The following is an 11,015-nucleotide window of genomic DNA, read 5'->3' on the forward strand; positions in this document are numbered from 1 at the left end:
GCCGGCCCTCCTGCCACTGCAAACAAACTCCAAATACGTGCGCCACTTTGTGCACCTGGCTTTTTATGTGGGCATTGGGGAGTTGAACCCAGGCTGTCAGGTTTTCCAAACAAGCACCTTTAACTGCTGAGCCATCTCTACAACCCAATAATAAGTAATCTATTAATTAGCTGGGCATGTAACTTATGCCTATAACCCAAGAACTGGGGAGGATGAAGTAAAATGATCACCTGGAGTTCAAGGCCAGCATGGGACTACAGAGAGCATTTCAGGTTAGCCTGGGCTACAGCGAGACCCTAGCTCCAAAAAAATAAAAATAAGTAAGTTTCTCCAAGACAGCAAGGGCTTTGGCTCACTTTTTGAATGAATTTATTTCATGGCCCTGGTTGGTGAGCCATCAGTGTCTGATGCACAGCACCATGGCTACTGAGCACAGGAAACTGCAGTTGTTCAGAGTGCTAGAAATATGAGGACCAGAAACTCCCTGTCTGGCATTCCCCTCCCCCACCCCAAATCAGGTCCCATCACAGGGACGCTGCCCTGCTCCCCCTTCCTCTCCTCCTGAGATCAGTCCAGGACTCAGCAGAGAAGCCACATAGACAAAGGATGACTGTGACCACACCAGCAGCACAGGTTAAGGCCACTTTCAAGCAAGTAATGTTAAATATCCAGTTTCAAAGTATCAGTGTTCTGCTTTCCTATGAGACCGTCAGGGGTCCTGAGCAAGGCTGAAAGCTGGAGAATGTGGTTTGGGTAGGGCATGTCACTCGGACCAGCTTCCCCAGCAAGGGTTCAGTCCAAGGCAGCCAGCTGCTCAATGGTGAAGCGGACTTTCTTGGCAGTTTCTTCAAATTCTTTCTGCTTGCTGTTGGTCTCCTTTGCCTGGAAATAACAAATGGACACATTGGGGCTGAGGTGAGGCTCATTGGGAGAGGTTTGCCTAACGTGCGTGTGATGTCTGGGTTGTATCTCCAGCACCACAAAGTATGATAACTATAACAATAATGATTAAAAGAAAATTTGGAAGCCAGGCATGGTGGCACACACCTTTAATCCCAGCACTTGGGAGACAGAGGTAGGAGTATTGCCATGAGTTCAAGGCCACCATGAGACTACATAGTTAATTCCAGGTCAGCCTGGACCAGAGTGAGACCCTACTTTGAATAACAAAAAACAAAAAACAAAAAAGAAAACTTGGGGTCTGGAGAGATGACCTAGCGGTTAAGGCCAGTTTTGCCTGTGAAGCCTAAAGGCCCAGGTTCCATTCCTCAGTACCCATGTAAGCTAGATGCATGAGGTTGCATCCGGAGTTTGTCTGCGGCTGGGAGACCTGGCTCAGTCAGTCTCTCTGTCTCTCTCTTCTTGCAAATAAATAAATAAGATATTTAAAAAGAAAGAAAGTAGAGTGAGAACCTACCTCGAAAAACAAAAAAAAAAAAAAAAAAAAGAAAGAAAGAGCCAGGCGTGGTGGCGCACACCTTTAATCCAGCACTTGAGAGAGGCAGAGGTAGGAGTTTAAGGCTACCCTGAGGCTATATAGTCAATTCCAGGTCAGCCAGAGCTAGAGTGAGACCTTACCTTGAAAAACTAAAAAGAAAGAAGGAAAGGGAGGGAGGGAGGGAAGAAGGGAGGGAGGGAAGAAGGGAAGGAGGGAGAAAGGGAAGAAGGAAGGAAGGGAGGGAAAGAAAGAAGGAAGGAAGGAGACAGAGAGAGAAAGAAGAGAAGAAAAAAAGAAAAGCTGGGGAAATGGCTCAAAGGTTAAAGGTGCTTGCTTACAAAATATATCAGCATAGGTTCAATAATCCCAGCACTGAAGAGGCAGAGGTAGGAGGATCATTGTGAGTTGAGTTTGAAGTTACCTTGAGACTACATAGCGAGTTCCAGGTGTCTGGGCTAGGAGGGATAACTCCCCAGAGCCAAAGTAAAGCCAGATGCACAAAGTTTGCAGTGGCAAGAAGCCCTGATGTACCCATTCTCTCCACTAACCCCTCTCAGACCTCCCTCTCTCTCTGCTTGCAAATAAATAAAAAAGAGAAGAAAAAACAACTCATTTTTGCACTGCTGAGAATTGAAGCTAGGACCTTTTCATTTGCTAGGCAAGCACTCGACTCCTGGGCTATGTTCCCATATCCCTAGCATTCACTCTGCTTCCAGGGTGGGGCTGGGGGAAGCTGAGACAAGATTTTATGTAGCCCAAGCTGACCTTGAACTCATGGTGATCCTACCTCAGCCTGCTGAGTACTGGAACTAAAGGGGTGTGCCACCACACCCAGCCAGACCTCTCTTTGCTCAGGCTGGGGGTCTACACCTCCACCCAGCCTGTCCAGCAATGCTGTGGACTAGGGCCAGAGACTGAGAGGCTTCTCCTGGAAGGCTGATGGCCTGCTCTTATCCTCTGTTCCTATCTAGTCTCTCTAATCTCTTCTCCCAAGGTGGCTGGACTTCCTCTCAGTCCATGTCTTCTACCCCTGGTCTACCAGAGATGAACACCAGTCCCTGTGGATATGAGCTGTCACTGGCATGATGAAAAGTGCACATCACAGCATGATGCTCCCATCTCCACCTGAGTTCCTGCCTTGCCCACTGCCCATACCCTGGTTCCCTCCCGTGCCCTGCACAGCAGTGTCACACAACAAGCAGCACACGGGACCCACAGGTTCCCAAACCCTCCACCATGCCACTGCTCTCAGGAGCACCCAGCCAGGACTGTCACCAACACAGGAAGGCGAGCCTAGCCTTCGCTGTCTTCCCACCAGTCCAGGAACACATGCTGGACACGCCTTTCCTAAGCTACGTCTGCCTGCCCTTGGTGCGTGGAGGGCACTTCCTGAGGGACTCGGCATGCTCCCAGGCCTGCTCCCAGTAATACCTACAATTTTGTTCTTGGCTCTTTCTTTGTCCAGCTTCAAAAATTCGCTGAGGGTTAATTCTTCAAACTGCTTCTTGATAGTGAGAAATGCACACCCAGATGAATGCTTCTTATGTTCCTCTCTAGAAAAATCAATGCACCAACATGTCAACGTGGGGCCACTACATGGCCAGCCTGTTTCCCTTCACCCGTGGCCGTCTGTCAGCACACTGTGATCTACTTCAGAAGTGAGGCACCAGGCCCACAGTATGTCTGTCACCAGCACATCCCACAGCCTTGTGTCTCCCTAGGTGTGTGCTTCTCCCCACCATGCTAACTAAAAAATTTTTCTGGAATCCTTGAGCAATCGATAGGAAAAAGGTTGTATTTTTTTTTTTTTTCTTTTTTGGTTTTTTGAAGTAGAGCCTCACTCTAGCCCAGGCTGACCTGGAATTCACTGTGTAGTCTCAGGGTGGCCTCATGGTGATCCTCCTACCTTTGCCTCCCAAGTGCTGGGATTAAAGGCATGCACCACCACAACTGGCTAGGTTGCATAGTTTAAAGCCAGAGGAAATGTATGTCAAATCCTTCTAAAGCTCTCACCCTCAACACACTATTTTATCAGAGTATATGTGTGCAAGCAGCCCAGGGATGGAACAAGACAGGCACACAAGATCCAAAAGGACAGACAATAAATCTATGTGAAAATGCTGGTAAACCATAGTTTGCTTCTTGAAAATTAGGTGTCATGCAGGGCATGGTAACACACACCTCTAATCCCTGCATTCAGGAAGCCTGGACTACATATTGAAATCCTGTCTCAAAAAAGCAAGGGTCAGGGATGTAGAGAACTTGCATAGTAAATGCAGCAAGGCTCTCCTTAAAGCCAAAGCACAGAAGGAAAAACAAACAAACTAGGGACTGGAGGGGAGGCATGGCTTAATGGTTAAGGCGCTTGCCTGCAAAGCCAAAGGACCCAGCTTCAATTCCCCAGGACCCATGTAAGCCAAATGCACAAGGTGGCACATACATTTGGAATTCCTTTGCAGCAGCTGGAGGGCACCCACTCTGTCAATAAATAAATTAAAAAAAAAAAAAAAAAGAGCCAGGCATGGTGGCACACACCATTAATCTCAGCACTTGGGAGGCTGAGATAAGAGCATAACTCTGAGTTTGAGGCCAGCCTGACATTACATTGAGAGTTCCAGGTCAGCCTGAGCTAGAGTGAAATCATACCTTGAAAAAAATCAAACAAAAATGAAACAAAACAAAACAAGTACCTTGAAAAACAAAATCCAAAATAATGCTGAATCATAACTTTGTTTATTTACTTGAGAGAGAGAGAATGGGTGCACCAGGACCTCTAGCCACTGCAAACAAACTCCAGACACATGTGCCACCTTGTGCAGCTGGCTTACATGGGTACTGGGGAATTGAACCTGGGTTTTACTCTAGCACAGGCTGACCTGCAATTCACTATATAGTCTGAGGCTGTTCTCAAACTCACAGGAATCCTCCTATCTTGGCCTCCCCAGTGCTGGGATTAAAGGTTGCCTAGTTTAAAGCCAAAGGAAGGTGTGTGCCACCACACCTGTCTCATATTTTTTATAAAGGGGATTTCTGGATTGGAGAGATGGCTCAGTGGTTAAGGCACTTACCTACAAAGCCTAAAGACTCAGATTCAATTCCCCAGTACCCATGTAAGTCAGATGCACGAGGTGGTACACATATACGGAGTTCCTTTGCAATGGCTAGAGGCCCTTATGTGTCCATTCTCTATCTGCCTTTCACTCTCTGCCTCAAATAAATAAATAATTTTAAAAATAGACTTTAAAAATATATGTTTTGTTTGTTTGTTTGTTGAGGAAGGGTCTTGTTCTAGCCCAGGCTGTCCTGGAATTCACTATGCAGTCTCAGGGTGGCCTCAAACTCATGGTAAACTCCTCCCTCGGCCTCTTGAGTGCTGGGATTAAAGGCGTGTGCCAGCATGCCCCCACCCACCTTTTTTAAAAAACAGTATTTTGCTGGGCGTGGTGGTGCACACCATTAATCCCAGCTCTCGGGAGGCAGAGGTAGGAGAATCACCATGAGTTCAAGGCCACCCTGAGACTACATAGTGTATTCCAGGTCAGCCTGAGCTGCAGTGAAATCCTACTTAGAAGAAAAAAAAAAAGGTGGGGAGGCTAGCAAGATGGCTTAGAGGTTAAGGTGTTTGCCTGCGAAGTCAGATACACAAGGTGGCACATGCCTCTGGCGTTTGTTTGCAGGCTAGATGGCCTAGTATGCCCATTCTCTTTCTCTCCCTCTCTGTGCCTGCTTAAAAAAAAAACAAAGAAGAAATCCCAAGCATAGGGGCTGTGAAGATGCTAAGCAGTTAAAAGATGCTTGCCCCAAAACTGCTCGTAGTCTTTTTGTTGTTGTTGTTGTTTTTGTTTTGCGAGGTAGGGTCTCACTTGAGTCCTGGCTGACCTGGAATTCACCATGTGGTTTCAGAGTGGCCTCGAACTCACGGCAATCCTACCTCTACTTCCCAAGTGCTGGGATTAAAGGCATGCACCACTACGCCTGGCACTGTTCTTATTCTTAATGGCATCTCAAGGAGTGAGATGGCTGTATCCTTCATGAGACTTCATTTAAAAATCAGTCTCAGAGCTGCATTTGGGAGGCAGAGGTGGGACATAGTGAATTCCAGGCCAACCTGAACTACAGAGACACCTCAAAAAAAAAAAAATTAAAAATAATAACCAAAAAAAATAGGTCTCAGCTTGGTGTTGTAGCACATACCTTTAATCCCCCCCACTCGGAAGACAGAGGTAAGAGGATCACTATGAGCTCGAGGCCATACAGAACAAGCTCCAGATCAGTCTGGGCTACACTGAGACTCTACCTCAAAAAAAAAAAAAAAAAAAAAAAAAGTTCTCTAGTCCAGGGGCCTACAACCCAACACACGAGAGACGATCTTGAATTCTAAGAACTTTTTAAGATCCTTTCCAATCCACCTCTGAAACCACCAGGAAGCTCAGAAGCGTTGCTTTCTGGAACAAGAACAAGTGGACTCCGCGAAGACCAGGCAGGCAGGTCCAGATACTTCTGCCAACAAATACCTTTCAAAATTATGACTTTCCATCATGTTTCCCACTGTCTTCCAGGCTTGTTTCTCTTTGTGTCACTTGATCCCCTCAATTGTTCTCTGAAGATAGCCCCATTGTGACAGCTGTCCCACATCTGCAGACCGTCTTAGTATCTCACAACCCCAACGAAGTGCCTGGCCTGGGCATCTGCTCCAGGCCAATTTTCTGAATAGAGTTGAGTGGTGGAAATGGATTCTAGACTCCTGTCTGAGGTCAGGTTAGCTTTCCCGTTACGTACTTCATCAAGCTGTGAAGCAATGTACCTGCTTTCCTCCTTTATGTTACTAAACTCCATCCATGGATGAAGTTCTCATCTCACTAACTCCAACCTTTTCTCAGTAAACATGCTGCCAAAATGAACTGGGCAAAATTCAGTTTGGTGTCATACATTTGGACTAGGACTGACTCCCTCTTGGAGCTCTGGAGACTTGAAGAAGAGCCCAAGGCCTGTCTGCTCCTACCACTGCTACCTTGGTGTGAATTTTCTGTCACCAGCCCACACTGCGGAAGAAAGGAATACCTGGACATGTCCCAGCCAGAACCGGCCATCCACCAATCCTCCCCCCCCACCAGCCTGGACCTTACGACAGCTGCTCTAATTACAAAAATTACAATCAGGGCCACTGACAGCAGTCAAGATGAAAATGAAGAGGAGATGGTCTGCCTCAACAGCCTGGCACTGGGGTATCACCACTGTCCTTTCCCATTGGCCAGCCCAGTGAGGGCCAGAGGCCAATGAGTGCCCCTGGCACACTTCAAGTCTCCACCCAGGGAGTCTGGTTTGGGTTTGGGATGTGAAGTGGAGCTCGAGATAAACCTTTGTGCTGCAGGCTTTGGCGCTCATCCCAGCACAGCCACAGATGGGGCAAGGGTGAGGACCACAACAAGAAAACGAGGTATTTCTCTCTCCATTAGTGAGTGCCTCAAGCAAAATGAATTGTTCAGCGGTCCAAGAGACCTCTCTCTCCACCATATATCTGTCCCAATACGTCAAGGATACTGATTTTTTACATTCTACTCCTGTTCATTGTGTGTGACTGTATGTGAGATTGAAGGGTTCAGAAATCCACATTTCAGTAAGAACTACCAGAGGTCCGGTCCTGCACTAAGACAGATACAAAACAAAGTGTATTCTCTACTGCCTGGATTGACAAAAGACCTATGCATGATTTTTTTTTTTTTAAGTTAGGGTCTCTCTCTCTCTCTCTCTCTAGCCTAAGCTGACCTAGGTCTCTCTCTAACCCAAGTTGACCTGGAATTCACTATGTAGTCTCAAGATGGCCTTAAACTCACAGCAATCCTCCTACCTCTGCCTCCTGAGTGCTGGGATTAAAAGCATGTGCCATCACGCTCTGCCTATGTATGAATTCTGATAGCCAAGGAACAGGAAAGTTCTGGGGTATCCCAGGACCTGGTCAGTTCAAGACATTTTAGAGGTTCCAAATTCTAAAAGTTTATGCTCTCTGGCCAATTTAAAACCAGTAACAGAAAGTTTACTTAAAATTGTTGTTGAAGCATCATATTTCAAGATTTTCTGACTCCAAATTTCAAGACAAAGTTTTGAAAGCTAATTAAAAAATACTATTTATTTACTTATTTACTTATTTGAGAGAAAGAAGGATAGAGAGATACAAGCAGATAAACAAAGAAAATGGGTGTTCCAGGCCCTCCAGCCACTGCAAACGAACTCCAGATGCATGCACCTTGTGTATCTGGCTTATGTGGGTACTGGGGAGTCAAATCTGGATCCTTGGGCTTCTCAGGCAAGAGCCTGAACCACTAAGCCATCTCTCCAGCCCTGAATGGAATGGTCCCACCTTGCCACAACCTTAAGCATATGCCTTCTCTGCCTGTTGGGCAACCCAGCTGTGTACTGGGAACAGCGCCACCATGTCTGACTCTATTATTATTATTATTATTTTGAGGTAGTGTCTTGCTCTACCCAGGCTGACCTGGAATTAACTCTGTCATCTCAGGGTGGCCTTGAACTCATGGTGATCCTCCTATCTCTGCCTCCCAAGTGCTGGGATTAAAGGAGTGCGCCACCACACCTGGCTCACATTTAAAAATTTTTAATCCCAGGCAGATTCACCCATGGTATCAAACACTTATAATCCAAATAGAAAACTTGGCAGTACAATTAACAATTCAAGGCTATGGGTGGTAGGAAGATGGCTCATAGGTTAAAGGTACTTGTTTGCAAACTCCTAAGCCACCCACAGAACCACACAGTTCTGACACAAAAAGAAAATGGTACATGCACTTTATTTTTATTTGCAACAGAAAGAAACTCTGGTGTGTATATGCATGTATGCGTAAAAAAAAAAAAATAAAATAAATCCAAGGCTGGGCTGGAGAGATGGCTCAGTGAGTCAAGTGCTTGCTTCACAAGCATGAGAACCCAAGTTTGGGACCCCCAGCACCCACATAAAAGCTGGGCACGGGAGCATGAGCCTGTAACCCCAGCACTGGAGAGCTGTGAAGACAGGATGCCAGTCTAGTTGAAGCAGTAAGCTCCATGTTCAGTGAGAGCACATTCCAAAGTAAGGTGGAAGGTACTAGAGGAAGACAGATGCTCAGTGCCAGCTTCTAGCCTCATGCATGCACACCCACATAGATGAGTGCACACCCACCCACCCCCCACACGTAAAAGAGACAGAGAGAATCCAGTTGGCCTGAGCTACAAAACAAGCTGAAGGCTAGTCTAGGATACATAATGAGACCACGTCTCAACAAAACAAAGCCAGCCTTGGTGGCATGTGCAGAGGCAATACAGGCAGAAGGCTGACGTAGGAGGATCTCAGTGAATTGAGGCCAGCCTGGGGCTACAGAATGAGCTCTTGGTCAGCTTGGGCTACAGTGACACCCTGACTTGAAAAAAACAACAAATAAGTAAATATAAAGCCGGGCATTTGGGAGGCAGAGGTAGGAGGACTGCCATGAGTTCGAGGCCAGCCTGAGATTATATAGTGAATTCCAAGTCAGCCTGAGCTAGAGTGAAACCCTACCTCGAAAAACCAAAATAATGATAATAATAATAATTAAAAAATATAAAAACAAGCTGGATGTGGTGGCATAAGCCTTTGATCCCACCCAGCACTTGGGAGGCAGAGGTAGGAGGATCACTGTGAGTTCAAGGCCAGACTGAGATTACAGTGGGTTCCAGGTCAGGGTGAGCCAGAGTGAGAGCTGGAGGGATGGCTCCACGGCCAAAGCATTTGTCTGTTTACAGGGAAAGTCTACCTCGAAATAACAACAACAAAATACATAAATAAAAACAACCTACGTGGCAAAAGCACTTGCAGATTCTTGGGAGTACACAACACAGACGCAGGTCCTATACTGGGCTGAAGGCTCAACAGATACCAAGTACCTCAGACTAACGGGCCTTTCTTTAGAACCCACTCTGAAGGATTTGCTGACCATATCAGATCTGGTTAGTTTGTAAACGTCACCAAAACACCAACATATGTAGATATGAAACTTCACACCAGGCGGTTAGCGGGGAAAACAAAACAAAACACTGGGCTGGGAAAACGAGGCTCAGGCACTTACAACTTTCCAAAAGGACATCTCCGCCCAGTTCCACCCAGAAAGGTTCCTGATGGGACCAAAGCACGGGAAGCGCATAGAGGCTGGGGGAGGGACTTACATGGGGTTGTCATCTGGCTCCCAGCCTTCCAGCTCCTTGAAGCAGAAGAAACACTGGGCCAAATCGGGCTCGTTCTCGGTGGGGCAGTGGATGAAGCCAGCCTCGGCCATCTAGAAAGGACAGAGCAACTCATGAGCGGAAGCGACACTGGCCCCGGGACTCGGCCTGCATGGCTCCCGGACGAGGTCGCCCGGTGGGTGGCGCAGCCTCGCTGGGGACAGTGCAGGGCTGCGGGGGACTCTCGGGCCTGGCGACCCCGGGGCCGGCAGCAGCCTCCAGGAGGACAGAGCGGGGCCGGGACGGGAAGGAGCCGGATCTTAAGAAGTCTAGCGGCAGCGAGGCCCACGGCCCCGACGGGGCGTTCTGGTCCCGGACGCGGCGGGGGGCAGGCCGGGCGGACTCACCCGTTCTGGGGTACAGGCGCAGCCCTCAAGGAACGGCCAGTTTTTGAACGTAGAGATGCGGTGATCCTTGAGGTAGAGCTGCCAGGCCGGGGGCAACGCAGGAGCCCCCATAGCGCCGCCACGGACCCACGCGAACGGTCGCGCGATTCAAATCCCGCGGGCGGCGCCGCGCCGCGGAGCGTGCCGGGAAAGCCCCGCCCCCGGCTCCCCCGCCCGCGGCCTTCTGGGAGTGGGCAGCGCGGGGCATGCCGGGAACGCATACCATTAAATGGACGTCGAGCGCGCGTAGCCTTCTGGGAGTGGAGGGTGCGGGGCGTGCTGGGAGTTGTGTCCTCAGCAAGACTCCTGGTGAAGCTCCTGCAGGCGCCTTCGACTTCCTGGCTACAAGAGAACTGAGAGTCGAGGGAGGGGCCCAGCACACTTGTCTTATTGACAGTGTTTCAAGTATTTTTACTGGTCACACCAAGGCCTCCTGCTACTGCAGACGAGCTCCAGACGCTAGTGTCACGTTGAGCATCTGGCTTTACGTGGTACTGGGGAATCGAACCTGGCCTAGGAGGCTTTGCAAACAAGCACCTTTTACCACTGAGCCATCTCTCCAGGCCAAAATATGTTTTGTTTTTAGTATTTTTATTTGTTTGCAAATAAAAGAGAGGGAGAGGAGAAATAGGCTCGCCAGAGCCTCTAGCCCTTGCAAACAAACTTGATGCATGCACCACTTTGTGCATCTGATTTTATGTTGGAACTGGGGAATCAAAGCTGCGTTGCTAGGCTTTGCAGGCAAGCACCTTAACTGCTGAGTCATTTCTGCAGCCCAAATTATTATTATTATTATTATTATTATTATTATTATTATTATTATTATTTTGGTTTTTCGAGGTAGGGTTTCACTCTAGCGCAGGCTGACCTGGAATTCATTATGTAGTCTCAGGGTGGTCTCAAACTCTTGGTGATCCTCTTATCTCTGCCTCCTGAGGGCT

General features: G+C 48.0%; 1 protein-coding gene across 1 annotated transcript; it reads right to left on the reverse strand.

The window, feature by feature from the left end:
- Positions 1-509: 509 nt before the first annotated feature.
- Birc5 (baculoviral IAP repeat containing 5) lies at positions 510-10,197 on the reverse strand. The gene is made up of 4 exons (XM_045159011.1): positions 10,036-10,197; positions 9,632-9,741; positions 2,874-2,991; positions 510-882 (listed from the first exon to the last, which is right to left on the reverse strand). The coding sequence occupies exons 1-4, from the start codon at positions 10,144-10,146 to the stop codon at positions 793-795; spliced, it is 429 nt and encodes a 142-aa protein (XP_045014946.1). The 5' UTR covers positions 10,147-10,197; the 3' UTR covers positions 510-792.
- Positions 10,198-11,015: the final 818 nt, after the last annotated feature.

This window comes from Jaculus jaculus, chromosome 9, assembly GCF_020740685.1.
Source record: "Jaculus jaculus isolate mJacJac1 chromosome 9, mJacJac1.mat.Y.cur, whole genome shotgun sequence".
In the NCBI taxonomy this organism is placed as follows: domain Eukaryota; kingdom Metazoa; phylum Chordata; class Mammalia; order Rodentia; family Dipodidae; genus Jaculus; species Jaculus jaculus.

Bases quoted from the DNA above. Each gene is read 5' to 3' on its own strand.
- Birc5 (XM_045159011.1), bottom strand. From the start codon at position 10,146: ATGGGGGCTCCTGCGTTGCCCCCGGCCTGGCAGCTCTACCTCAAGGAT. The intron at 2,992-9,631 runs GTAAGTCCCTCC...TGATTTTTCTAG, and splicing joins GAGCCAGATGACAACCCCAT to AGAGGAACATAAGAAGCATT. The intron at 883-2,873 runs GTAGGTATTACT...TGTTATTTCCAG, and splicing joins AAAGAGCCAAGAACAAAATT to GCAAAGGAGACCAACAGCAA.